At 44.7% G+C, this 27,994-nt stretch overlaps 2 protein-coding genes across 3 annotated transcripts in view; both read right to left on the bottom strand.

The window, feature by feature from the left end:
* Nucleotides 1-21,307, bottom strand: part of NUF2 (NUF2 component of NDC80 kinetochore complex) — a 35,513-nt gene extending 14,206 nt beyond the window's left edge. The window contains exons 1-8 of one of the 2 annotated variants that reach the window (XM_053249411.1): nt 20,965-21,305; nt 19,240-19,363; nt 17,148-17,222; nt 15,681-15,757; nt 14,711-14,772; nt 13,268-13,365; nt 12,328-12,401; nt 1,914-2,010 (exon numbers count right to left, since the gene is read on the bottom strand). In XM_053249411.1, coding sequence (XP_053105386.1) covers nt 1,914-2,010; nt 12,328-12,401; nt 13,268-13,365; nt 14,711-14,772; nt 15,681-15,757; nt 17,148-17,222; nt 19,240-19,362 — 606 coding nt within the window. In that variant the 5' untranslated portion in view covers nt 19,363; nt 20,965-21,305. Of the gene's footprint in view, nt 1-1,913; nt 2,011-12,327; nt 12,402-13,267; nt 13,366-14,710; nt 14,773-15,680; nt 15,758-17,147; nt 17,223-19,239; nt 19,364-20,964 lie in introns of both variants that reach the window. The other variant, XM_053249412.1, reaches the window with a different exon arrangement.
* On the bottom strand, nt 5,273-11,771 carry LOC128324629 (uncharacterized). Its single transcript, XM_053249413.1, has 2 exons — nt 11,375-11,771; nt 5,273-11,190 (listed from the first exon to the last, which is right to left on the bottom strand). The coding sequence occupies exons 1-2, from the start codon at nt 11,616-11,618 to the stop codon at nt 10,490-10,492; spliced, it is 945 nt and encodes a 314-aa protein (XP_053105388.1). The 5' UTR covers nt 11,619-11,771; the 3' UTR covers nt 5,273-10,489.
* Nucleotides 21,308-27,994: the final 6,687 nt, after the last annotated feature.

A 27,994-nucleotide genomic window follows, 5' to 3' on the forward strand; every position in this document is an offset into this window, starting at 1 on the left:
AATTTTGATCTTTGGATTATGAAGCCATTTATTCGAAGGCTAGAAAGAATCACCAGGCTTACAGCAGGAGTGTGGAGGGAAAGGATGGCAGAGCCAGCACAACACAACTGGATGAATAATAGGCCATCATTTGTGTTAATATACATAAGATTTTGGAATTTGAGAGGAGGTAGGGCCTTTTCTTGCCCAATCTGCTGGGAAGCAGCTTACACTATGGCCCATCTGCTTGGAAAAGCCTGGAAGAAATAATGAGTGAACGGAAGCCTAAAGATTTTGAATCCCAATGCCAATGGACCATCTCCCTGTGGGTGAGCAGACTCCATTTCAGTTGGTGGAGTGGTCCAATGTAACCAAAGACTCCCAGACCTCATAAGAAACTCCCAAGGGCTACTGCAAGGTGACCAAGCCTGCTCACTTGAAAAGGTCACACCCCCTGACCAAATCAAAGCACTAGTTGTGACAGCAATGCATTAACCAAATGTAAGAGTTCCAAAGCAGGCAAACTGCAGTCACTTTGAGGAAGCTAGCAACTCCAGGGCCCCAATTCTCGTTGTATTGGTCAAGAATAGACTGAAGAACACTCTTTCCTCCAGTGCACCTAGAGAGAAAACTCTTCACCCAAGCTGGAAACTAAACACATGATGCCAACCAAGGGGGGAAAGCAAGGTTGGCATCTGGTCAGTGGACTCACCAGGCCATGTACAAGACCACTAGTCAAACTCCCCATCTCTCCCTGCCAAGGGCACAAGCAAACCCCTACTTCAATGGAGGAAGATATCAGCATGCTCCTACAGCTTATAGCTAAAGATTTTTCCAACCACTGAAGAACAAATCATTGACTTTAATGTTGTCCAGAGATAGAAGGATAAATTCACAGATCAAGGTGGCATATTTTGAGCCCCCTCCCAAAGCCCAAAGTTACTATTTGATAGCAAATGGCCAGAATACAAAACCAGTGTAACTTTGCATCTAAACTGACTCTTTTTATTATTAGTTTATTAAATATTAGAAATATACATTAACATTACAACAAGATGGTACAACAGATTAAGAAACATTTGCAATATGCCAGGAAGAAGAAAAACTGGAAAAAAATTGTACAATTGGTATAAGTTTTATTCTACTGGTATATCAGTCATACTTGTATATTCAATCCATCGTCTTCTTAACCATTTCAACCAAGATCTCACTCAAATTATAATAAACCCTATTTGTCTCCACTATATTTATAACTGATTTCCATACCTGCTTAAAGTCATATCTATTTAGGTTTTGTCGTATATTATTGCATCGAGCTAAAATAACTTCTTCAAGCATATATTCCCATATTATTTTATACCAGTTACTGATATTAAGATTTTCAGCAGTTTTCCAATTACAAGCAATTAATTAATGCTTGAGCTACTAATATAACCTTAACAAAACATTGTTATTCAATTTTATATTACTTCCAGTAAACAAAAGCAGCAGTCCCAATTCTATATTAAGTGTAATCAAAACTCTGAATTTAGTTACTATTTCATTTTCTACTGCTTGCCAAAATCTTTTGACTCTGACACAATCCCACCACATATGTTTATAAGAGCCTAATTCCACACACCCTCCCCAATAGTTAGCATTAGAGATTTTTTTAAAATCTTCGCCAACTTCCTTGGGGTCATTTGCCATTTAGGTAATATTTTGATCTGTTGCTCCCATATTCTAACATTACTTGTCCATTCTAAAGGTTTATTTAACTTAACCCAATTTCCTGAGTCTATACAATTTCCTATATCCTGTTCCCAGGAAAGTTTTATTCCTAAAAACAAGAAAGCATCAAAATTCAACAAGATATTATATAATTTTGAGGTAGCTCCACAGAGGTTAATTAATAACTCTTCATCTAAACTGACTCTTATAAGAAAAACACCTACCGTTTTCTGTTGATATTCTTGGTTCAGTTTGTGCTCCAGCTCCTGAATATCCTGAGACAGCTCTTTGAACTCAGCCTGCTGATCTGTAGGGATAGTACTGAGTGTGCAGAAAAAGTGAGTTGGTATTTGTTATATATGTACACACACAGAGGTCTAATTATACTTTTGCTTTAGAAAAGTTGTTGCTTTGAAACAGAACTACTTTACCATCTTAGATGTTGTAATAAGCAGAGACTGGTAAACTCAGGATTTCAGAGAAAGTGTATAAAATGTGGACATCTTTCTTATCAGAAGGTGAGTCCAGAGTTACACTCTCTTTCAGTGGTGGAGGTTATTCAGCAGTGGGATGTAAAACAGGGCTATGTTTATCCCAGGTGGGGTACCTCACTGCAAAAGGTTTAACATAAAACTACTTATTGGAGTATTAAGCCAATGAAAGCATTGTAAGTGAAACCCACCCACCACCCATCTATGCTACTGAACAAAAGAAGAGATGGATGGCAAAGTGCCTGTCCCACGGCAGCAAAAAGAGATGTGTCCGTTCTAATAGTGGCAGCTGCCTCACCCATTAGATAGGCAGTGAGGCCAGATGGGGCCTGATAAAGGTGCTTTGGTAGGCTTGGGAGATGTCTTTATTCACTCAGCCGAAAAGCTCTTCAAATTTTTCCTATAGTGAAAAATTATTTGCTTTTTATTTTTGAACTTACCCCCTCCAAAGGGATTCTCCAAGGTGATGGGGTCATGACCCAGCCAAAGATGCTCAAATAGGGAGATTCTTACAACAAGGAAGGCCAGTGGGGGGAAGGGGGAACCTCCACATACCACCCCCCACCAGCTTGGAGAATCCCTCCGGGGGGGGAAGTTAAAAAGGGGGGGATTCCTCAAAAATGTTCGATGAACCCCCAAACTGGGGGGACAGGTGGTGGTGGTATTTGGTCTGGGGTCGAGCTGAACCAGGGGTTGTTTGGCTCAACCCCAAACCTTAGAACTGAACCAGTTCGATATTAAACAGGTTTGCACTCAAACATGTTTGCACACCCCTAGTGAAAGAAATCAAACCCCCACCATTGGTGAAGTGTCCTAAATCCATTTAGCACCTACCCTTATGGCTGGCACTAGGGATGGGCTCGCACAAACGACTCCCGGGAGTTTTTTCAAGCAACGTCGGGGAAGGGGCGGCAGGGAGGTGTCCTGCCGCCCCAATTACTCTTAGGATTACGGCGCCAGAGCGGGAAAGCGGCGGGAGGGGTAAGTAAACCCTCCTGCCGCTCTTAAAGGTACCCCCCCACCCCAGTGCCGGACCGCAGTTGGCAGTTCCGTGCACACCCCTAGATGGCACTCATAAAGGGTGTGCAGGGCTGCCAATAGGAAAGTATAAGCAACCCTATTGTACTGGGCCCCAAGGCAGCAAGGAGTCTCTGACCAGAACTAGCACTGCTCTAGCCTCAGACACCACCGAGTGGGGAGAGGCACACTTGGCTCATCACTTGCTAACTTGGTCCAGGTCCATCTGTCATTATGCTGTTTGGCCTCTTCCCTTTTCATTCTTGGACATTATTATTAAAGGAGCAACAGAATAATAGACAAAAAGCAAGGCAATTTAGCTTGCCCTAATTAACATCTGGGCCTTGGGTGGAGTTTGCCATGAGCACTGGTGATGGAAACTTGACTTCAGATCACTTCCCATCGCTATGGATGTCCAAGAGCCTGGAACAGTCATGAGCAGGGAGGGGAGACTCCCAACTTAGGCTTCCATCATCATTTCCCACAACAGCCTCCAACAAGCATGACTTGAATGCAGATGCTGCTGTCGGAAAGCAACAAGAAGTTAAAAAGAAGGGAGGGGGGTGATGTAGCCATTTCAGACTTTGTAGAAACTCGGCAACGGGCTTGGATGGATTCATGTACAATGCAGAATTTAAGCAAAAAGGTACATTGCTACTCATCGTGAAGGTGTCTTCTGGCTGGTGTAGGAGGTCACCCAACGTGGGATTACATCCCCCCACATGCTCCAGAAGGCAGGAAGTAGAAATACTTGAAGATCCTTAACCCATCACATGTGGGCGGATCCCTTCAGTTCTACTTCCTGCCTTAGCTCCAGAGGACACAATTTGCTTAGCTCGCTTCATGTTTTTCTCTGTTGGCGTTGTTTCTGTTCACTTTCTATCTCTCTGACCCTTTCCCTATTTTGACTTGTATTGCTTCTCTCTGTTTTTGCATATATATATTTATATATTTTAAAAGAATTTTTTACTATTTGTTTCTACTGGCTCCTCTGTCCTTCTGCAGCCCTATTCTCTCCTTCATTTGGGGTGGTCTTAGACTTGATGGCCACTAGGAAGGGATTGGGCCTGCTCGCCTTCAGCCCGTCAACGGCTCTTCCCGCCAAATCAGAAGAACGGCGCGAAGGTCCCGGACAAGATGGTGGCTGCCACATTGGGGGAACTTCTATCAACGGGGAGGGACTCCTCCTCCTCCCCACTCTCCCGGGCAGGCCCCGTTCTCACCAGGATCGGCCTCTCTGGACTGCCTCCGCAAGACGGAGCACGCTCCCCCAACCCAGGCTGTTTCCTCCTCCGCTGTTCTCAATCACCCGGGGCTAGATGACTGCTGGCCCGCCCTTTGCGGCTCGCCCACAGACTCCCCGGGAGGGCATCTGGCCGCTGGTGACAAGAGGGGCGGCGATAGAGAAGCCGCCTCCCCCCCAGCCGTTTCGCCCACTAGCGCAGAAGAAGTCGCGCGGTGCTTCGAAGTGCCCGACGAGAGCTCCCTGTCGGTGCGCTTTTTCTTCTTCTGCTTTTTGGACTTCGGGGGGGCTGCCTGCCTGCAATCTTCATGCCCGGAATCACGACGGGCATCCCGATCGCGGCCATCGGGTTGGGAGGATAGCCGCTGTGACCTAATGGTGCCAGCAAGGCTCCCCTTAGCAGCCGCCATCTTGTCCGGGACCTTCGCGCTGTTCTTCTGATTTGGCGGGAAAAGCCGTTGACGGGCTGAATGCTCTCTGAAGGCGAGCAGGCCCAATCCCTTCCTAGTGGCCATCAAGTCTAAGACCACCCCAAATGAAGGAGAGAATAGGGCTGCAGAAGTACAGAGGAGCCAGTAGAAACAAATAGTAAAAAATTCTTTTTTTTAAAAAAAGATATATGCAAAAACAGAGAGAAGCAATACAAGTCAAAACAGGGAAAGGGTCAGAGAGATAGAAAGTGAACAGAAACAACGCCAACAGAGAAAAACATGAAGTGAGCTAAGCAAATTGTGTCCTCTGGAGCTAAGGCAGGAAGTAGAACTGAAGGGATCCGCCCACATGCGATGGGTTAAGGATCTTCAAGTATTTCTACTTCCTGCCTTCTGGAGCATGTGGGGGGATGTAATCCCACGTTGGGTGACCTCCTACACCAGCCAAGAAGGGACAGCTGGAAGAGTCGACAACTGCACCTCTTCTATTCTCCTCTGCCAGAGTTGCAAAGAGGAGCTGCTGTTTGCTTGATTGCCTGCTTGTGGTAGAGTGGCTCACCTCTTTTGCTTGCAGAGGGGAGGAGAGGTCACTGCCACAATAGTGAAAGGGCCAATGGTGTTGGAGTGGAGCACTCTGTCTTTCTTCCAGGCTCACCAATGGTCAACACCATTTTCTCATAAGTGAGGCTCTGAAGAGTGGCAGAGAGGAGGCAAGGACCTGGAGGTGCTGACCATTAATTAATTTATTATCATTATTTTATTTATTACATTTCTATACCGCCCCATCCAAAAGGCTCTGGGCGGTGCACAACAAATGCTCCATCTAGGGACCACATGAAAAGATGATGGCTCCACCAGCAGTTGTTTGGGCAGTAAAGTGCCTGGCCTAAGTTTTCCTTTGGGAAACAACATATACTTGGTCATCTGTTATCCCAATGCCATCCAGGCAGAGAATTTTTAAAAAGGAGGAGAAATAGACAAAAAGAAAGGCTGACAGAAAGAAAGAAAGAAAGAAAGAAAGAAAGAAAGAAAGAAAGAAAGAAGGATAGAATGTAATTTGGAAAAAAGGAGTGGAAGAAATATCAGGGACAAGAGGAATTTTAAAAAGAGTAAACCGGAGAAAAAATAGGCCTTGAGGTAAGAGCAAGAAGAGTGGCTGTTTCTGAAGCGAGCCACAGGACAAAAGTATCTCCTCCATTGGCTCTCAAAGGCTCTTCCAATTTCCATACTCCTGCCTCTGGAGCATGTGGAAGGAGATAACCCACACGGGATGTCTTTGTCCACCAGTAGAAGGGCTCCTTTTAGGCCTGGCAAACCCAACCCAACCCCCACCCCGGATCCCTATTTGTATGCTGTATCTGTACTCGTGCATAAATCCCCTACTCCATACAAGACCAAAAGAATCAAAGCCAGGGCAACAGGAGAACAGTCAAAAAATATTGATGGAAAGATTGCAAGCTTTATGTACTTTACTCACTTATGAGAAATTGGTAAGTGTTGACCATTGCAGAGAATGGAAGAAACGCCACATGCCATGCCTTTCTTGGTCCTCCGTGCCAACACCATTGGCCACAAATGAGCACTACATTGTACTTCTCAAGAAAAAGGTACATTGGTACTCACCGTGAAGGTGTCTTCTGGCTGGTGTAGAAGAGGTCACCCAAGCTTGGGATTACATCCCCCCCACATGCTCCAAAAGGCAGGAAGTAGTCATACTTGAAGATCCTTAACCCAGTGCATGTGGGCGGATCTCCTCAGTGCTTAAAACAGCTCAAGCTACGGAATGAAAACCACAGAACACAACAGAGAATATACAACAATATACAAACAATAATGCAGAGAAAGACAGAAAAACTGTCCCCCTACAACCAGATCATCAGCTCCAGCCTAACACAACCCGGGCGGGCCTTGGGTGACCTCTTCTACACCAGCCAGAAGACACCTTCACGGTGAGTACCAATGTACCTTTCTCGGCTGGTGTAGGAGGTCACCCAAGCTTGGGACATACCACAGCACCAACCACGGGAGGGAAAATACCCAGGCTGGAGCTACTGACCCGGAAGGACCTGTTGCAGGACCCTCCGACCAAATGCCGCTCTAGCAGCTTCATGTTCATCCAACTTGTAATGCCTTGAAAATGTAAAAGGCGATGACCAAGTAGCCGCCTTGCAAATCTCTTCATGGGACGCCGGTGAAGATAACACAGCGGAAGTGGCTGCCGATGTAGTTGAGTGCGCCGTAATCTGACCAGGCACCGAAAGTTTCTGGGCTTCAGACAACATCGTAATGCATGAACGGAACCATCGAGCAATAATGGCTGAAGAGACCTTGCATCCCATCTTAGAAGCCTTAAAGGCCACAAAAAGAGCATCTGACTTACGAAAAGCCTGCGTCCGGTTCCACTCCTCCTCTGCAGGGTGACGAGCATCCGGACAAAAAGAAGGTAATTAAATGTCCGCTTCACGATTAAACTGAGACTTTACCTTAGGGATAAACGAAGGATCCGGGATAAGTCTCACAGAGTCCTTAGAGAAAATACACAAATTACTCTTAACTGACAGAGCCTGCGATTCAGAAACCCTCCTGGCCGATGTTACAGCTACTAAAAAGGTCACCTTCCAGGACAAAATCTGCAATGATACAGATCAAAGTGGTTCAAATGGCAGAAAACTGCAGACCCCACAACACAATATGCAAATCCCATGACGGAAAACAATGGCAGACCAGAGGAGACAACAAAGCTGCCCCCCTCAATAATTTGCGTAGAAGAGAGTGCCACGCCTGAACAAACGCTGATGAGGAAACAACATCTGGATCAAGCACGCCGCCCGGCGTTTAAGCGTGTTGGGTTTCAGACCAAGCGCAAGGCCATCCTGAAGAAAACCTAGTAATCCCCTCGACCTGCACTTGTCCAGCTGCAGGAAGCGCTTTGCTGTCCAGCGCAGAAAACTACGCCAAGTCGATTGGTAAATCTTGTTGGCTGAACACTTTCTAGACGCAAGGATGGTAAATCGGACCTTGACACAGCAGAACTGGATGGTCTGGCAAACTGAGTGGATGACCTACGGTCAAGTCGACGATCTCGGAAAACCAAGGCCCTCTGGGTCAAAAAGACGCAATCAATATCAGGGATGCCCGGGAACTCCGCAGCTTCCTGAGGCAACGGGAGAGCAGCGGCACTGGAGGAAATGCATACAGCAGACACGGAGGCCATGGCACCAATAGCGCATCCGTCTCTTCTGCCCCCAACATCGGGAAACGTGAGTAAAACCTCTGAATCTTGGCATTCTGAGGATATGCCAACAAGTCTATCTGGGGTCCCCAGCCGCTCTGTCAGCCACCTAAATACTTGAGGGTGCAGGCCCCATTCTGCCGGCTAGATCTCCTGCCGTCTTAGCCAATCTGCCCGAACATTGGAAATTCCGTTTACATGATGGCCCAGAATGGATATTAAGTAGTTCTGTACACATTAAGATGTTCCTTCCCTTCACCAAGGGCATGAAGGCCCTTAGGGCCAGAAAGACAGCCTGCAGCTCGAGCCAGTTTATGCTATGGAGCGACTCCTCCACCGACCAAAGCCCCTGGGCAGAACTGTTCCAACAGTGAGCCCCCCAGCCCGATAGGCTGGCATCCGTCGTGACCATCACTCTCTCGGGTTCTATGAACAGCTTGCCCTTGTCTAGGTTCCCCGGGCCGTCCAACAAATCGACTCATGAAGAGACACCAAGAGAGGAATGTTCTTGTCACGTTTGAGGGCAATCCTGTGCTGGTAAGGGAAGAAAGCCCACTGTAACTGGCGTAGATGAAAACCTCGCTCAAGGCACCGAGTCCATAGCCGCCACCATGAGACCCAACAAACTTGCTAGATTGAGAAGGCTGGCCCACAGTCTTGAAGCAATCACACGAGCCAGTGACGATAAGACCTCCATCCGATCCTGTGGCAGAAACAGTTTGCCTACTGAGGTGTCCATTACCATGCCCAAATGACGAAGGCTCTGTGTGGGCATCAAGTGACTCTTGCCCACATTTATCAGAAACCCATGGGCACGTAACACAGACATTGTTCTGGACAGAGCCGACTGAACTGCTCCTTCTTGAGCAAGTTGTCGAGGTAACAATACAGGTGGACCCCCTTAGTGCATGAAGTGGCCACTAGCAGACTAGAACCTTCGTAAAAACTTGGGTGTCTAATGAGAGACCAAAAGGAAGGGCTCTGTACTGATAATGCCTCCACATGTAGCAGAAGCGGAATATATGTCGACCGAGTGGATGAATGGGGATGTGTAAATAGGCCTCCTGGAGATCTATTGAAGCCATGTAGTCCCCCATCTGCAATGCCTCTGAGATGGTACAAAGGGTTTCCATCCTGAACCTCCTTTTTATCACAAAACGGTGGACTGGGCGTAGGTTGAGAACTGCCCTGGCCGATCTGTCCTTTTTTGGCACTGTAAAAATCACTGAATAGATGCCCTTGCCTCTCTGAAGAAGTGGGACCTCCTCTATGGTTCCTATAGCCACCAGATACTGAATGGCCATGGACAACCCCTTGTGCTTTTCCGGTTTCCCGGATCTAGGGGTAAGGAGGAATCTGTTTCCTGGGGGGCTGGCCAGCTCCACTTCGTACCCGTGTAGGCTAATGGAAAGAACCCACCTGTCGATGGATTCTTTCCAAACGGGCCAAATGGCGGACCCCTACTTTGTCTGAGTGGGAGTCAGGACTGCTGCTTGGGGCCCTGCTGCTGGTTTCCAAAAGACTGACGGTTCTGCTGATTGAACCCTTGCCTGCCTTGGCCTCTGGATCTGTTCCACTGCGATTGAAAAGGCCTAAAAGGCTCCCTCTGACAAACTGAGGTCCAAACGCCCTGAAGGTTTGCGTCGGTCTACGATTAAAACTCTTGTCCTTCTTCCTAGGGGCTGATGGCAGAGCCCTGCAGTTATCCTTAGTTTCAATGAGTACCTCTTTCAGGGCCTCATCCCCAATTAGCTTCCCCCCCAGCATAGGGAACAGCAGCTAATTTAACCCTAGACGTATTATCAACTTCCAAAATTTTAGCCATATGTTGCGTCTTGCCAGGACACCTGCACTGACCGCACGTGCCGAGAACTGAACACTGTCCAGAGTAGCATCCGCTGAAAAAGCAGCCGTCCTCTGCAGACGAAGTAGCTTACGCCGCATCTTAGATTGATCAGTGGGAGGGTCATTGGGTAACTCGCCGATCCACAAGACCGATGCTCTAGACACCACGGACGCAGTGGTGTCAGCTCTGATGGCCATTGCTGAAGCCTCGTGGGCCCTGCGCAGTGCAGATTCTGCTTTTCTGTCTCCTGGCTCCTTAAAAGAGGAGTCCCCATCCTTGGGTACCACTATGCTACTAAGTAGGGCCCTGAAGTGAGCATCCGTAAGTGACACCTTCAACAAGTCCAGAGTCTCCTCCTCAAAGTTGTACAATCTGCTAGCCAATGCCAACATACGCTTTGGGAGTCGCAACAGCCGCCCATTCCTCCTTGATGGTATTAGTAAAGCCCTCAGGTATCACTGATTTAATCTGTGGTACCTCAGCCTTAGGCAGCACCAAGGAGCCCTTGGACACAGGAGAGATCTGTTCCTCTGTAACTGGCTACAGATCAAGTGCAGCAATAGCCTGGTTAATTAGTGGCTGAAAATCCACCATAAGAGAGAGCCTCTGACTGTGTAAGTTTGCTGCAGAGTCCTCAGTCATCTCCCCCTCTTCCGAGGAGGAGGGCCCCTTGTCTGGGTTGCCCAGCAATGTCTCCGACCCACTGACCCTGGGTCGCAATAAATCTGGGGAGTCCTCTCCTGACTCGTCTGAAGACCTCCCCCTACCCAAGGGCACAGAGTCCTGGCGTATAGCCACCCTGGGCTGCTTAGCGGGCACCGTCTCCTCCTGAGAGTCTGAGGGCGACACATGGATCACAGCCTGCCTTGCAGGCTTCCGCGATTTAAGCGCCGCTGCCAGTGAGACCTGAACAGCCTCCTGAATCCAGCCCTTTACAGTGGCAGCATCACTGGGAACCCCCACATTCCCTGTAGGAGTAGGCCCTGAGGGAGGGGCCACATAGGGGGCATCTGCACTCACCTCCTCCCCCCGAGCAAGTCCCGATCTTACTGGGGGGAGCTGTTCATGGCCTTCTGGGTGCTCCGACACCCCATCCACGGGCTCAGCACCGCCTGCCTCATCATCCTGCATGTCTTCCCCGTCTGATTCCGACAGGCTCTGGGGCGGCCACTCCTGCTGACGTTCCTTTCGGCGCGGCCCCAATACTCGCTGAGGCAGTCCTCCTCCTGCACGCCCAACTGCTAGGGAAAGGAGTTGGGTGGGAGGGCAAGGCCAAATATCACAAGCTTACCTTGCTCACGCTGCCGGGCGAAAGCTCTCTCACCAACGGGGCCTCCTTGTAGGGAAGCCTCCGATTCTGGTGCCGTCACCTGCGTCCTGCTACGGTGGATTGCTGGTGGCATGGATTGTGCCCAGTCTCCTCACCGGTATCTGGCGACAGAGAGGACCGCTGTGGCCTACAGGCGCCAGTGAGGTCGTCTGATACATCCGCCATTTTCCTTACAGGATTTGCGCAGTCCCGAGTTTTTAGCGGGAACAGGCGCTGATGGGCGGATCTCTCCCTAATGGCCAGGAGTCCGAAGGTCTTCTTAGCGGACATCGGCCAAAAGGTCGGCAAGAGGTGAGGAGAGGTAACGAATAACAGAACAGACAGTAGAAGAAAAGACATGAGATATATATATATATATATATAGAGAGAGAGAGAGAGAGAGAGAGAGAGATAGAGATAGATATAGATATAAATATATATATATATATAAAAAATTTAAAATTATTATTATTTTCTTTTTTCTTTAGTAACTAGAGAAAACTAATAGTAGTAGAATACCAGGTGAAGAATAGATTGGAAATAGTCAAAAATAATAGGAATATAAGCAGAAGAAAAGAAGAGGCCTAGTTAACAAGGCCAAAGCCAGCGAGCTGTAATGCAAGCCTTCTGGAGCAAAGGCAGGAAGTAGAACTGAGGAGATCCGCCCACATGCACTGGGTTAAGGATCTTCAAGTATGACTACTTCCTGCCTTTTGGAGCACGTGGGGGGATGTAATCTCAAGCTTGGGTGACCTCCTACACCAGCCGAGAAAATGAAGTTTCTTGGGCACTTTTTGCCTCTTAAAATGTTCTGTACCAAATAACTTCAATTAGTGCTAGTTTACACAAGCATGTCTATACATGCAGCAGAGTTCAGAGCAAATCTTGAGCTCACACAACTTTCCCAGCTGCACATGTAACCATGTAGAACAGATCATGTAAGCAGGACTCGTAGGGCTCAATGAGTGCCTGGACTCGTAGAGCTCAGTGACTCTGGGAACATATTAAATGGCTCTCAAAATGTCACAGATTATTGTTTCAAGTTGAGATAAATTCCTATTCAGCTTACTCGAGCTTCTCCAGTTTCAGTGCCGCCTGTTGGATTGTCATCTGCAGTCGCTGCACTTTTTCCATAGCTGATTTCTGTGAAATGAGATAGTTGTACAGTTCATGTTGCATGCACCTCAATGTTACACTTACACTTACACACACACACACACACACACACACCCCTAAAAGCACTTCCTCAGCCAGGCCCAGTAAAGGCAATAACAATTAGCTTGAATTTTAGTTCACATGTTATCCAGCCTAATCTAAGTTACTTGCTCTTTTTCTTACTTGCCTGCCTTGGTGATGAAAGTAGATTAATATCTCAGAGACACAGAACTGCAGCTGCTGAAAAAGGAAGGTCTTGCCAAATCAACCTTTTACTTTGTTCACAGAAACTAAACTGCTATTTGGTATAATGATTAGAATGGTGGACTAAGAAAACCTGGGTTCACATCTTCACTTATCCATAACACTCGTGAGATAGTTTTGAGCTAGTCATGATATCTCTTGCAGAAACAGAAAGTCAAGACAAATCACTTAGCATATTTTAATATAAATACAAATGGAAGAATGTAAAGACTTGTTCTGTCAAACTTAATTCTATCATAGTTCAAATGTTGTGAAAGTCAGTTCTGCCGCCCCGAACACTAGCGTGCTGGAAGGGCAGGGAATAAATATTTTAAATTAAACCAATAAATAAATTGGGGGGTTGGGATCTAGAAACCCACTATCTTGACATGGATGTATACACTCCATTCTGGAATACTAAAAACAAACACACACACATACCCCAAGCTCTCATGTACTACAAGTAAGCTATTGCTACAATCTCCAGCAGAAATTTAAGCAGATACATGAGACAAGCAAATTTCCCAAGCAATACAGCATGGCTGATTTAACATAACTTTAATGTTACATTTCTGACTTGTAAAAAAAAAAGTGTACTTAAATAATCTTACATATGTGCTCTGGATTTCCAGGTAGACCTCACGGCGCGAGTCACGGAAGAAAAGAAAATTAAGAATGCCACTCAAAAACCGAGCAATCTTCTTTGCTTCTAGAATACCAACAGCAACATAGAATGAATACTTTGATCACAGTTATCGAGTGTGCAACTTTTAAACTCAAAAGGTTGTGCCAAGCTTAAAATCATAGTAGTTTGAATATGAAGTCTACCAGATAGAAATGGTAGCTGACATTCTAACTAAACCAAGTGTGTGCACTTCACGGAAGTACTGGTGCTGCTGATGAGTTTAACTAAGACAGTACAGATGCTCACGTAGGGCAGGATGTTAATTTCAGTGACATCCCCATCTGCTGGAAGCACTCTGTGTTACACAAAAATAAGTCCTTGGGGGTTGTGCAGCCCTCAGGGACATATTTTCAGGTGGCATGGAGTGCTTCCAGGAGATGGGGAGGTTGTCCAAATTTGTCCCACTGACCGCACAGCAAGCTTCTAGGATGAAGACAGATGTAAAATAAGCATGGCTTCAGGATAGTTATTTTCTCTACTGTGACATTTGCAGCCTACTTGTGTGAATGTTTATGCAGAAGCAAGATGCCACCAAATTCAATGGTTTACTCTCAATAAAGTGTGGATAGGACTAAAGCCTTAATACCTAGAACATTATATTAATATCCGCATTTATTGCTACTCAATTACATAATGGGACTGTTTATTTTCTGTGCTCTCCCACCCCCAAAACAAGAATTTCTCCTATCTACATACTATTTTCAAGACCTGAAAATAAAAGTTTATTTCCTACAATGATGGCGGTTTCACTTCGCAACTTTGTTTTATATCATTTCCCAACTGGCAAAAGAAAAAGTGTACTTAAATACCTGGGAGTGCAGCTGCTCATCTCCAATATTGGATATTTTTGTAATTATTGTTTACAATAGGCATTTATACTTTCAGATTTCATAATATACCTTAAGTTTTAAGGGCTAACTACAACTGTTTCCACAATAGGACCTTTTAGCACTAAAGAAGCACGACTTTTCTACTATGAGCTGCAGACAAAATTAAAAGGTGGCTCAAAACAGCACTTGATATAATGGTATATAAAGTACTGTACTGCAGGGCCCATTTCCATGGGCAGAAGCCTATCTTTACATGGAAACAAGCCCCCTTTTAATCACTCATTAGCAAGGGAGCTTAAGGACACAACCTACAAGGGGTAGATCACACGGCAGGCAGTGCAGAACGAACAAACAAATATCAAGGCTAGTCAGGTAGAATCATAAGAATTTTCTCATGATTGCACCAGCTCCTACCGTTGCCAACATTACCACTGTGAAGGGGAATCCTGACCATGTAAACTAGCCTGTGGTGAAAACCAACACAAGTTAAGCCTAGGGCACAACACAACAGAACACCAAAGAAGTGTGAAAATTCTTACTTGGACTTATGACATCAGCAACCTGGAAGTCATGAACACGGCAGATGGGGAAAAGTGACTCCCTATCAAAGTTGTACAAATTAGTTAGCATTTTGTAAGCAGCCAGCTTATAGAACCTACTTCCCTGATAGAGCTTCTAATGCAGTTGTGGGTTTATCTGGCATTAAATTACACTATATGGCTAGTTATTGTGGCAAATCATCATAACCTAACAAATGATAAAGGGAATTTCTGTCTTTACTTCTCTTTTAAAAAGTCCAAAGTAATCTGGCAGAAACATGTTTAGTCTACCAAGAAATAGATAAATGGTATTTTAAATCCCTGTGCCAAAATCATATGCATTTAGAACTGCAGGCAACATAAAAGTGCTTTGCTTGTAAATGTAACAGAAGACACTAGTGGCTGACAACCAGACTAGCCTTTCATGGATGTGCCGGGCTCTTCCAGATGGCTGCAGAGGGAAGCAGGGTGGATCACCACAAATTGCCCCTTCCACAACAGAAAAAACCTGCCAAAGTGCCAACACAAAATGGTGTCCTTGTACTGAACCTGCAGAAATTTTAAGTCAATATCCAAACCATTTAATATGTTACATAAGAACAGCCCTGCTGGATCAGGCCCAAGGCCCATCTAGTCCAGGATCCTGTTTCGCACAGTGGCCCACCAGATGCCGCTGGAAGCCACAGGCAGGAGTTGAGGGCATGCCCTCTCTCCTGCTGTTACTCCCCTGCAACTGGTACTCAGGGGCATCCTGCCTTTGGGGTTGGAGGCGGCTCACAGTCCTCCAACTAGTAGCCGTTGATAGACCTCTCCTCAATGAAGTTATCCAAACCCGGAGTTTGACCGGAGTAAGAACCTTTTCAATCTATTGAAATAAGCTGAAAGGTTTGCCTTTACTACACAGAAATTCCATCACAAATCAAATTCGAAGTAGAGAATTTTGTTACAAACGCAATTTTATCACACTCACATTTTAATAAATAGATTTCCTATCGGTAGGAAGCCTTCAAAGATCTGGGGATATGCAGTTTCAAATGTCACTGGCATCTAAGAAGACAACAAAACCAGTAAGTTGTAACATGAAGGACTTCAATCTCTTGCTTTATTTAGTTCTCTAGATACAAGTGAAGATTCAGAATTTATCTGCAGCATTGTAGACTGCTTTTCTGTGAAGTATCCAAACAGCACAAGTCTGGTAAAATTGATACTGGTTTTATTAAACTACAACAGTCAAATAAAAGTAAATGTATGAAATAACTGTAAGGAAAGATGAAAGTCAGCCCTAAAACAGGAACAGTAGCTTTCTGCCATCCTGTTTGTAATCATGCTAGTTGTTATTCTGGAAAACGCAACTTGTGCCATCCCAGTGAAAAGACTGGAATTTGACAGTATCAGTTCTTCAAGGACTACTCTAGTAAATACAAGTACCATCAGTTATGGATTTACTAGCTCTTTGTTTATCCCATAACATATTAACTTCCCTTTGATGAAGTTTACAAATTACTGTAGTATTATAATCTGTTTGGATAACTGTTCACACCCAGCTTCTGACAATCAAACACACTCCAGGAAGTCACTCCATCCACTGAGAACACCTTGACTAACGGCCTTCACAATAATACGTAGGGGAATCAAATGCAGCCCACTTCTGTTCATTACCAAGCAGCTTAATGGTTATATTTTATTGTTTTTGCATTCCAATTATTTCTTAAAGCATTATTATTTCTTCTCTCTTTCACTTTCTCCCCTGGTGTTTCCTTACTAGTGTACTCTGTAGCTCTGGCTGTGTCGAGTCCTAACTCTTTCGTAAGGAGAGATGGTCTTGTGGTAGGAAGCATGAATTGTCCCCTTAGCTAAGCAGGGTCTGCCCTGGTTGCATATGGATGGGAGACTAGAAGTGTGAGAACTGCAAGATATTCCCCTCAGGGGATGGAGCCACTCTGGGAAGAGCAGAAGGTTCCAAGTTCCCTCCCTGGCTTCTCCAAGATAGAGCTGAGAGAGACTCCTGCCTGGAGCCTTGGAGAAGCCACTGCCAGTCTATGTAGACAATACTGAGCTAGATGGACCAATGGTCTGACTCAGTATAAGACAGCTTCCTATGTTCCTATATTATACATATCAAGTAATACAATGAACAGTATGAAGAAAAATAAGTTGCACATGCATTGTTATTATGAATATGTCAAGATTACATTTCATTTACCATGTCATATTAAAGAGAGCGCTTCATGCATGCACCGCTCAAAGAGCAGCAGGTTGCAGACTCCTGATGTAGTCTTTTGAGAAGCCTAACACTGACTTTTAGTTTGCATCAGGTAATTTAAAAAACCACAACTGCTTCATATTAGCAGGTATTATCCCCTGAATTATGGCACATTGAAGTTCCACTTTTATTTTGAATCCAGTGCATATTACTCATGCCTTACTATATGCCTACCATATAAAAGTGTTCCAGTCGGATTCCATATACACTTTGTAAGGCTCTCATAAAAATCATCTGAAGTACTTCCGGCTAAAAAAAAAAAAAGTGCGGGGGGGGGGAGATTCAGAGATCAGAATAAATTTAGACTGCATTTACATTTATTTGGTTTAAAATTCCACTTGCAAAGACAAAACTGCATTATAAAACTAGTATATTTTCACAGCCCTATAATGGATCACTAAGCCACTTTATATGCTTGGATGAATTCCCAAAGCAAGGGATCCACAGATGCAATTGCCTAGTAGAGACCATAAATTTACGTCTGGCAGGTGCCCCTTCTCCGCACACCAAGCACAAAATAAGACCTCCTTCTGCTCCCAGGTTCCCCACACATTGCAGAGAACTCAGGGAGGGGTAGGTGGGTAGGGGTGAGAAACAGACTTTCACTTTATGCCAAGCACGATAAACCAACACCCATCCTTACCAAAGTCTGTTTTTGTGTGTGTGTGTGTGTGTTTTTTAAAAGCATGCTTGCCACTGACAGGCTGCTAATCTTTGTTGTTTAATGGTACTGTTCTTAGCGTGATGTTTTTCAGTTTTGTGTACTGTCCTCGGGACCCAGGATAAAGGGTATGTGTGTGTGTATAAAAATATAATAAATGGATGCATCCTCCTTCAGTGCTTATATAGGAACTATTAAAGTTAACATGTTCTTTATATGCACCAAGAACAGTCAACCATTTAAAAACTACACATAATTAAGAAGCCTTCAGATTGTTTCCCCCCCAGAGAATGGGCCAAAGCTCTTCATGCAGAAGAGCTTGCTGAAAATATAAGGTTGAAAATGGCTCAGCAGAATTAGCAAATCAGTAATACTTCAGTCACCAGCACCCTGAAGTAGTATTTTTCAGGAACATTATTTCCACCAGTCATAGGAAGTGGCCCTGCATCTAGTACAACAGCATACACAACTCCTCTGCTGTATGGGTTGTTACCATTTGTCTTTAGCTGAAAAATGCATGCAAGTACATACCACTGTAACTATGGTAAATGGTCACCTCTTTAAAAATAAAGTGCATGCACAATGTAAGAAATTTATCTTTCATGCATTATACAGGGACAACGGCTAAATTCAGATATGGTCTGCCATTTATATCACTGCATGAATAAATAAATAATGAGAATGAGCAGTGGGTAGTCTCAGACTCGTGCACTTCCTTCTCCCCTCTCCTTCAAATGAGGGAAGGAGATCAGAAGCTTACATATCTTATTCAAACCATAGTTCGTTATGGTGTCTATCCTCACACCAAGTTCCCAAAGCACAATTTTGGATGCTAGTTTGAGAGCACACTATGGTTTGCCACAAACTAGAAAAAGCTTCTGCTCTCCATCCCTTGTGCACAAAGGATAAGTGGGCAGCAGCAAACCATAGCTTGTTACTCAAACTTCCACAAACATCTGAAAGACAAAGATCAACACAGTAGCTTTACCATCAAGCAACAACTGCAATTCTGGCTCTGTACACAAGCAAAACAAATGCTGGACACAAACCATGTTGCTGGGCGGAGTTCCATAATTTCACTAATCATGGCAGATGACCTATCACCGTTTGGCAAGGATGATGAGAGGAGCTCCACCTTCCTCTACAGCTTGAAATTGGGGAGGGGGAGGAATTTCCACAGTCCAGCTATGGAAAAATCTCCCCTCCAACCCTAGTCCAGATCCAAGTGGGCATGGAAGGCTAGATCAGATTATTTGGGCAGTAGGGGCACTTCGGCTTTTACTACTAGATGTGTGCGCGCGAGCGAGAGAGATCATCCCTGCAGCTGCACTTGGCTTCCAAAGTCTTCCACAACGATATCCAATCATTATCGAGGGGAGCAGAGGATTGTCCCCGACCTTCCCGTTGAGGTTAATGTGAGGTCAGGGATCAAGGTACAATGCTTTGCATACCTTCCTAGAAGCCCAACTAAAGACAGTGGGACTCCAAATTAAACATCCTGGAAACCACAAAGTGTGGCTTGGTACAAATGCCAGTGAATCTGAGGAATCCTGATGCTGGGCATCAGGATTCTGCTTAACAAATAAGCTCTTTTGTGGTCTTTACCTTGCTTTTTGGAAATAAGTCACTTTTGGAAAAGCTTTTGGCCTCACTTCCAGTCAGTAAGCAATTGCGAATGTGTACAACAATGTCATTGTCACTGTATCTTGGAAAGGTACAATTATCCATCCTGCAAGGAAAGAAAACATTTAGTGTGCAATTAGTTACAGCAGATCACCACTTTATACTTCAGTTTTTCCTTACAGGTATATACCAATGGCGCAGCGGGGAAGTAACTTGCGTAGTGAGCAAGAGGTTGCTGGTTCGAATCCCCACTGGTATGTTTCCCAGACTATAGGAAACACCTATACTGGGCAGCAGCGATATAGGAAGATGCTGAAAGGCATCATCTCAAACTGCACAGACGATGGCAATGGAAAACCCCTCCTATCAAAGAAAACCACATGGCTCTGTGGTTGCCAGGAGTCGACACTGACTTGACAGCACAAGTTTACCTTTACTTTATATTACCATATGTATACCAACACATGAGATTACATCCAGATGGCTGACATGAGAATACACTGATCAAGAAGTCCAGCCCATGTAGAAAGGACAATACAACATGCTTCATACATTATAACTCTGTGTAGAGAGTAGCAAGACAAATCTGAGGTGTTACTTAGAATATACTTTATCAGCAGCTGCCCCAGCAAAAATGCTGATAAGGGCAAGAAAAAGTTCTCATGGCACCCCTATGAATGAATAGAGTAAGAGTTAATGTAAGGCAAGCAGCAGTGTGCTGGAGACCGAAGAGACATAAGAGTTTTAAACAAAGCAAGCAGCAGTTTCAGGGTAGCCAGTTTTGGAAAGCTTCATAAGATTTACAGCACTAACTGAAACTGCTCTGAATCTTGGGGAAATAGAAAGAAACCAAACCTTAACAATCTTGCAAAATAGCTAGATGGTGTCAAGATATGCCCCTTTCATAACAGTAGAGAAGAGGGAATTCTTTCCAGTAAGTGCAGTTTATTTGATTAATAAAGAGAACATAGTGCTGCAAGAAGATAAGAAACTGTACATGCATAAGTGTGTGGACTCAACTTCAGTCTCACTCAGATCACTTTCTTCTGTGTATGAAGAACAGGGAGATCTGTCCTTTTTACTTTGCCACCAGTAATGTGATTTTCCACAAAATTTAGTATCTCCTATACTAACTAGGATTTGATTTAGCAGGAGTGGCTTATGTTCAGTAAACAAAAGTAAGGAAGTACACAGGGTTAATTTGCCTTACTATATACCTATCTCAATGGTTAGTGATGGCTGGCAGGGCTCAATAGCAAAAACAGATTAAAATTTGTATTTGATTAGAAGAAAACAAAATCAATGACACATGTTTACTTAGTACAGTTTGAATGTTATATTCTAAACAAGTTCAAAGGTTTGATTGGAAAGTATTCCTCCACTCCTCCCCATATGAAAACAGTAACCGTCTGGCTGGAGCTGACCAGGCGGTCCAGACAGCGAGGTGCCCCCAGGAAGTTCACAGAACGAAGGTGGTGGGTCACCCGCTGTTCTTTGACCCAAGCATCCAGAGGATGCACATGGAGGTTTGGTTTTCCTTGACATAGCCTCAGTAGCCCCCATGTTTAAAGCTTTTCCCCTCCGGAAAAGAAGCCCCAACCCGCCCCGCCAGACTGCTCCAAGTCCAAGCTCGCCCGTCATCGTTCTCCGGGTCAGCTTCCCTCCCGCCCCCATCTCAATTCCTAAGAAGTTTTCAAACAAACTTACTCGCCACGCCTGGCCTAGTCTCAGCCTCCACAGCAAAAAAAACACTCAGATGCCGGAGCGGATTGTTTGAATTTGGCGGGAGCTCCGCCCCATCCAAGAGCGTCAAGTTACGTCACGCTCAGCCAGCTTATGAGGAGCGTTTTGTTCTTCCTTTTAACCTTCTCGTTTATTTTCTGTTAAATTGTAAGAGTTGTATTGACCCAGGCTATATTTTAAGGAGGAAAAACGCTGAAAACATAGAATCAAACAAAAGCGGGAAGGAGACAGAGAGGGGGAGAAAGCACAGCTAGTTTCTCTCCCCTTCCCCGAGCTAGCGATGCTTTTTCAGTATCGCGATTAGACCAGTTACCTCAAGTGCTTACTCCTGCCTGTGGTGTCATGGCGGCGGCCAGATTCTAGAAGTTAAAGCTGTGCGAACTCATGGACTTCCACGCCCAGGGTCTCCCTCCCTCTTGCACCATTCCGTCTTCTTCTTTTTTCCTTTCCCTGCAATAAAAGTGGTTTAAAAGCGTTTCGGTTAACGAATAAATTGAATTGCTTCGCTTTTAAAAATAAATCTTCAATGAATTTTTAAAGAGTGAATCAATACTTCTTGTGCATGGAGAGTGGAAACAAGTTTTTAAATAGACTTAAAAATAAAACTTTTCAAAAATTACGTTGGCAGAAGACGGGACTTCCTAATAGCTTTTGAACTTCTTTGGATCGGGGTCGAGCTGGGATTTGTTCATTTGCTTGCAGGAAACTAGAGAAAATCGAGGATTTCAATGTGTGGTGGCTGTATCATTGGGTAGCTCCTGTTTTCCCTCTCCACCTCGCCAACAAAAGGGAGAAGCAAATACAAGAATTAATACTGTTTTTTCTAACTCAGGCCTTATTTGTGTGGATGAGATTATTTTTATTTTATTTTTATTTTTTCAATATTTAACAAGAAGTTCTGGTAATAACTAATCTAGCTACTTTTCTTTCACTATAATCTTAATTGATAATTACCATCTTCACAAGTTAACCCACTTCCACATCAAACATTCATGCATGTGACATCTTGAATTGAGGTGGATAACATAATCACAAACTATGCAATTGAGGTTTCCCTATGTGTCCCTAACCACCTAATGGCACAGCGGAGAAATGCTTGACTAACAAGCAGAAGGTTCAAATCCCTGCTGGTACTATATCAGGCAGCAGCGATATAGGAAGATGCTAAAAGGCATCATCTCATACTGCATGGGAGCAGGCAGTGGTAAACCCCTCCTGTTTTCTACCAAAAGAAACCCACAGGGCTCTGTGGGCACCAGGAGTCGAAATTGACTTGATGGCACACTTTGTGTGTCCCTACAACTGTACCAAATTTGGTTCAAATCAGGTAGGTGGTTCACAAGTTAGCCCACTTCCATCTCAAAACAGTCACACGTCTGCCATCTTCAACTGGGGTGGATGGCATCATCACAAAGTACATCATTGAAGTGTACCTATTTTATTTATTTATTTATTCGATTTCTATACCGCCCTTCCAAAAATGGCTCAAGACGGTTTACACAGAGAAATAAATAAATAAGATGGATCGCTGTCCCCAAAGGGCTCATATTCTAAAAAGAAACATAAGATAGACACCAGCAACAGTCACTGGAGGTACTATGCTGGGGGTGGATAGGGCCAGTAGTTGTAGGGATGCCTATGTAGCCCTACAACTGTACCAAATGTGCCCAAATTGGTTCAGACATTCCAAAGTTGATAGGGTCACACACAGGGACACACACACAAAGAGCTGGGTGATCTCATAAGCTTTAAGAAGAGTAGGCTAAAAATTGCCCTGGCAATTCAAATGGAATAAAATATTACATCACTATTTCCCTCTTATGCAGATTGAGAAGGTGGGCTGCAGCTGAAAGAGAGTAGCTTCTGTAAGGTAGCTGAAAGTGTGGTTTATAGCAACAGCGCAGTGCTGTTATTCCCATTTCATGTGTGTGATGGTGATAACACTACAATGTAGTTCAGTGTTATATACTTGACAGCATCTAATGCACCATAGCTTCAAACTACTCAGGGCATCTGAGACCAAGTTATAACAAGTATGCCTCGTTGGGAATGGGTGGTGGGGGTGGGAAACAGAATGAGTATGCGGAAGATCATTTCTATTAGTAATAATGTCACTGAACGGTTTCATTGAATTTCACTGAATGCTTTTAATTGTGAGAATTTTAATTATGAGAACAATAAGCAACATCTGAGGCCAAAAGCTTTATATTTCATAGAGTCTTGTTATGGGGTATGGACTTGGATTGTCTGTATACTCTCCTTGACACTCTTATAGAACTGTCCAGTCTGGCTTGCTCTGTGCTTGAGAGAGAAAGAGTCTGGGGGTGGGAGTGGGGTGGAGCAACTTTTTAACATTGAAGCTAAGGGCAGCCTAGGAAGTCTAGCTAGGAAGGAAGCATGGCTATTGCATTCTATCCTTACAGGAGTCTGCAAAAAGCTCCCTGAAATCTAGAATTAGGCTCCCTGGATGGTCCCCTTTGGCAATTTCTGAGACCCCAAACCAGGCAGTCATAGCCTGATTTGTTTTTCAGCACATCCTCATTCTTGGTCTCCCTCTCGATCGTGAGGGTACCCACATTCCTGTCTGAGGTGTGTGTGTTGCTCGGTGCATTCCTTTTTTCGGCAGTCGGGCACCATTTTGATTCAGTTTCTTGCAGAGCACCTGACGTTCAGATGTTCCTTGAAGTGTCCAATCAACTGACCATACAGGTAAGTCATCTGCCAGCTTCTAATGCTGCAGCAGGGAGGTATGGGTGGGTCTCACAAATGACAACGGATCACCTCCAGATCATATGTTACACATAAGCAACCTGTCTATCTGGAGGTGATCCGTTGTCATCATGAGAAATGGGTGACTAAACAGCTTTCTCTCGCTATGGCGGAGGGTGCAGCTGTTCTGCTCACTACTCCAGAACTCTCTTCAGTACCTCTCTTCCAAATTTGGCTTCCACAGCCATGTGTAAGTCTATGGCATAATGCCTTATAAAGGCATATGTGTAGTCCAGGTGGCAGCAGCACACAGGCCCTTAAATCTGAGTCCAGATAAGTGAGCCGCTGAGGTAGGCGTATGCTCTTGTAGAGTGTGATTTTACTACTTTCGGAGGTTGTCAGTTTTGCAACTTATATGTTAAGAAAATTGATTCAACTAACCAATGAGATAGCCTCTGTCTTGATACTGGCATGCCCTTATTTTTGCCTTTGAAGAAGCACAAGGAGCAGCTTTGTACATTGAAAGTCCTTTGTTTTATCTAGGTAGTGGAGAAGGCAGTGCCTGACATCTAACAAATGTAAAGCCCATTCCAAGCGAGTCTCAGGTTCTTGAAAGAAAGACAGGAGCACAATGCTTTGATTTAAGCAGAATTCTGTTACCACCTTAGGCAAGAAATATGGATCACTATGTATAACCACTTTGTTGGAGAAGAACTGTGTTGGCAAGGCCACCATGTTGTCACTAAGATAGCCCTTGTATGAGCTTGCCCACAACCCTGTTGACTAGGGGCGGAGGGCGGGGACATAAACAGCAGGCCCTTGTTCCAATTGTACTGAAATGCGTCCCCCAGAGACACTCACCCAATGCCCAGTCTGGAACAGAACTGCGGAAACTTCCTGTTCCCTTCTGTCACAAACATATCCACCTGGGGAGTGCCCCACATGGCAATAAGGCAGTTTAGACACGCTTGCTCGTAATGTTGTTGGTTCTCAAATGACCTGCTCAAGTCGTCCGCTAAGACATTCTCCACACCCTTGATAGGAACATAGGAAACTGCCATATACTGAGTCAGACCATTGGTCTATCTAGCTCAGTATTGTCTTCACAGACTGGCAGCGGCTTTTCCAAGGTTGCAGGCAGGAATCTCTCTCAGCCCTATCTTGGAGAAGCCAGGGAAGGAACTTGAAACCTTCTGCTCTTCCCAGAGCGGCTTCATCCCCTGAGGGGAATATCTTGCAGTGCTCACACATCAAGTCTCCCATTCAGATGCAACCAGGGCAGACCCTGCTTAGCTATGGGGACAAGTCATGCTTGCTACCACAAGACTAGCTCTCCTCCTCTACCACAAGACCAGCTCTCCTGATGTGGATGGCTATCCGAAACATCTTGAGAAATGCACCAGTCCCAAAGCTGTATGCTCAGTGCACATAGAGACCTTGAAACTGTGCTGCCTGGTCAGTTGACATAAGCAATCATTGTAGTATTGTCCATTTGAAGCTGAACAGTGTAGTTTCTTAAAGGGGGCGCAAACGACTTCAGAACAAAAAATTCAATTTCAATAACACTTTCTTTTCTAATACTGAGGAGGAATAACCTGAAGGTCTCAACGCATCAGCGGTAGAAAAGGATCTGAATCAAAATGGTGTCCGACTGCCCGAAAAAGGAATGCACTGAGCACATGCATGGCAGGGAGGGGCACCAGAGAGGAGATAATTAATCCATCTGGAAGGTCCCTGCGCAGGCGCAGTAACCCATTTCTCATGATGACAATGGATCACTTCCAGATCACTAGCTTTCGCCCATCCAGCCAGGGCATTGCATAAGACTCTGTAAGTTTTTTAAGGTGCTTTTGTATTTTCATACATACCTGTTCCTTGCAACTGGGTAACCATGATTTTTAAAGCAATCCACCCCAAAATCATTCAGGGTGCTTTTTGAAGTATTCTTGTAACCTACTGAGTATTTTTACCTGTAGCTAAAAGCTGAGAGACCCTCAGACATAAGCAGTCTGTAGCATTTGAATAAAACTGTTTTTCTTTTTGTGCTTTTCTTTTACACGCCTCTCTGAGTGGGTTTTTTTTAACTCAGGAGAAAGGGGGGCTGGAAGGGGGGTTACTCTGGTGCAAGCACATATGAGTAACTACCGACAAGCACGTATGATTAACTACCTCAGAAGTTCCACAACTACACTACAAGGAACAAGTACGCAGTCTATGGGTGCTTCTGATTCCATGTCTCTCCTTGGTATCTCAGGTTGAGACAGCGGCCAGAAATGCCTTCTATCAGCTTTGGCTGATATACCAGCTACGTCCGTTTCTTGAATTAGATGACCTCAAAACAGTGGTACATCTGCTGGTAACCTCCAGACTGGATTACTGCAATGTGCTCTATGTGGGGCTGCCCTTGTACGTAGTCCGGAAACTACCATTGTCCGATGGAATAATTAGCTCCTTTCTGGAGCCATGAGGGAGACCAGGAAAGGTATAGGGCTCCACTGCCAACTCTCAGGACCATAAGCTACCTAACCCATTGAGACCAAACTCTCAGCCTCCTTCAGCTCCTCAGCCAACTCAATCATCACAACTTTCTCTACCAGTGCAGCCCACAACGCCTCCAGACACTTCGGAATTGGTTGGGCAGTTCACAAGTTAGCCCACTTGTGCCTCAAACATTCATGCATCTGCCATCTTGAATGAGGTGGATTACATCATCACCAACTACGCTGTTAAGGTGTCCCTATGTGTCCCTACAACTGTTCCAAATTTGGTTCAAATGGTTAGGCAGTTCACAAGTTAGCCCTCTTGTGCCTCCAACATGCATGCATCCACCACCTTAAAAAAAAAAAATTAAAAAACATTTTAACATCTTGAATTGGGGTGGATGACATCATCATAAACTATGCTGTTGAGGTGTACCTATCATTTTGGCGTGTGAACATACAAACCAAAACAAAACTACTACTCCCCACGCCACACACTGGGGTACTCAGTTTATTTTTTAGGAATTTTTGAAGTGTTTAGATTATTTGATGTCTTCATTATACACCTCCATTTCTTCTGTTCATTTTGACCCCACTGCTTTGCAGGTGGGGGTGGGGAATTAGTGGCACCCTATGTGCCAACTACCCCCCAACCCGCAAGCCACTGGGTACTCAGTTTATGTTTTAGGAATTTTTGAGGTGTGGGTACTCAGTTTGTATTTCAGGGATTTTTGAGGAGTTTAGACTCGGTATGTAATGAATGCTCATGGGGATTCATTATGAGGAAAGGTTATTAGACACCAAAGAGTCTAAACACTTGAAAAAATTCCTAGAACATAAACTGAGTAGTACCCCACTGCCTTGTGGGTGGGAAGGGGGTGTAGTTGGCACATGGCAGTTGACAGTTGTCACTGTCCAAAAACAGTCAAAATTAATAAAAGAAATGAAGGTGTGTAATGATTCCTCATAGGGATTCATTGAGGAAAAGTTATTCTACGCCAAAGAATCCAAGCAGTTGAAAAATAGTGGCCACACATTTTGCTCCATAAATCCACATCTACAAGGGCTAGAGCTTAGCTTTTTCTTTCTTTTTTCTTTTTTAAAAAAAGAAAGCTGGGAATCTGGGGGAATTAATACGAGGTATCCGAATCTCAAATAGATTCAAAACAAATCTGGCGCAATTCGAATTGGACTTGAATCTAGCCAATGGACCTCAGGGGCGATTTTTTCATTTCCAAATTGCCCAAATCAATTCTCACATCCCTACTGTTTACATTTGAAAATGGAAACAATGAATTAGCACCATCTCATGTGTACATACTAAATGGAGTGGAAGGGGGAAATGACAATAAGCATTTTGCTGGCTTTTCAAAGAGAATTCCGGCAGTGATAGACTGAGAAGCTTCGTTGCCTCAAGCAATCGGTTCATTGTATGGGCAATGTGAAAAGACTCTAGGAATGCCACTGTCATTCACACAACCACTGGCAGGAAGGAAAGGTGTTCCCAGCCTGGGTAGGAGAGCCAGGTGTGCTCCCCACCTGCAGTTGTGAGAGTTCCAAACATTAAGGTGGGAGGTACATAGGAACATAGGAAGCTCTCTTCTACTGAGTCAGACCATTGGTCTATCTAGCTCAGTATTGTCTACACAGACTGGCAGCAGCTTCTCCAAGGTTGCAGGCAGGAATCTCAGCCCTATCTGGAGATGCCAGGAAGGGAACCTGGAACTTTCTGTATGCAAACATGCAGATTCTCTTCCCAGAGGAGCCCCATCTCCTGAGGGGAATATCTTACAGTGCTCACACAT

Source organism: Hemicordylus capensis, chromosome 4 (assembly GCF_027244095.1).
Source record: "Hemicordylus capensis ecotype Gifberg chromosome 4, rHemCap1.1.pri, whole genome shotgun sequence".
Taxonomy (NCBI): Eukaryota; Metazoa; Chordata; class Lepidosauria; order Squamata; family Cordylidae; genus Hemicordylus; species Hemicordylus capensis.

Excerpts from the sequence above, each read along its gene's own strand:
- LOC128324629 (XM_053249413.1), bottom strand. The coding sequence starts at position 11,618 with ATGTCTTTTCTTCTACTGTCTGTTCTGTTATTCGTTACCTCTCCTCAC. Across the intron at positions 11,191-11,374 it reads CTCTCTGTCGCCAGATACCG|CAGTTGGGCGTGCAGGAGGA; the intron begins GTGAGGAGACTG and ends TCCTTTCCCTAG.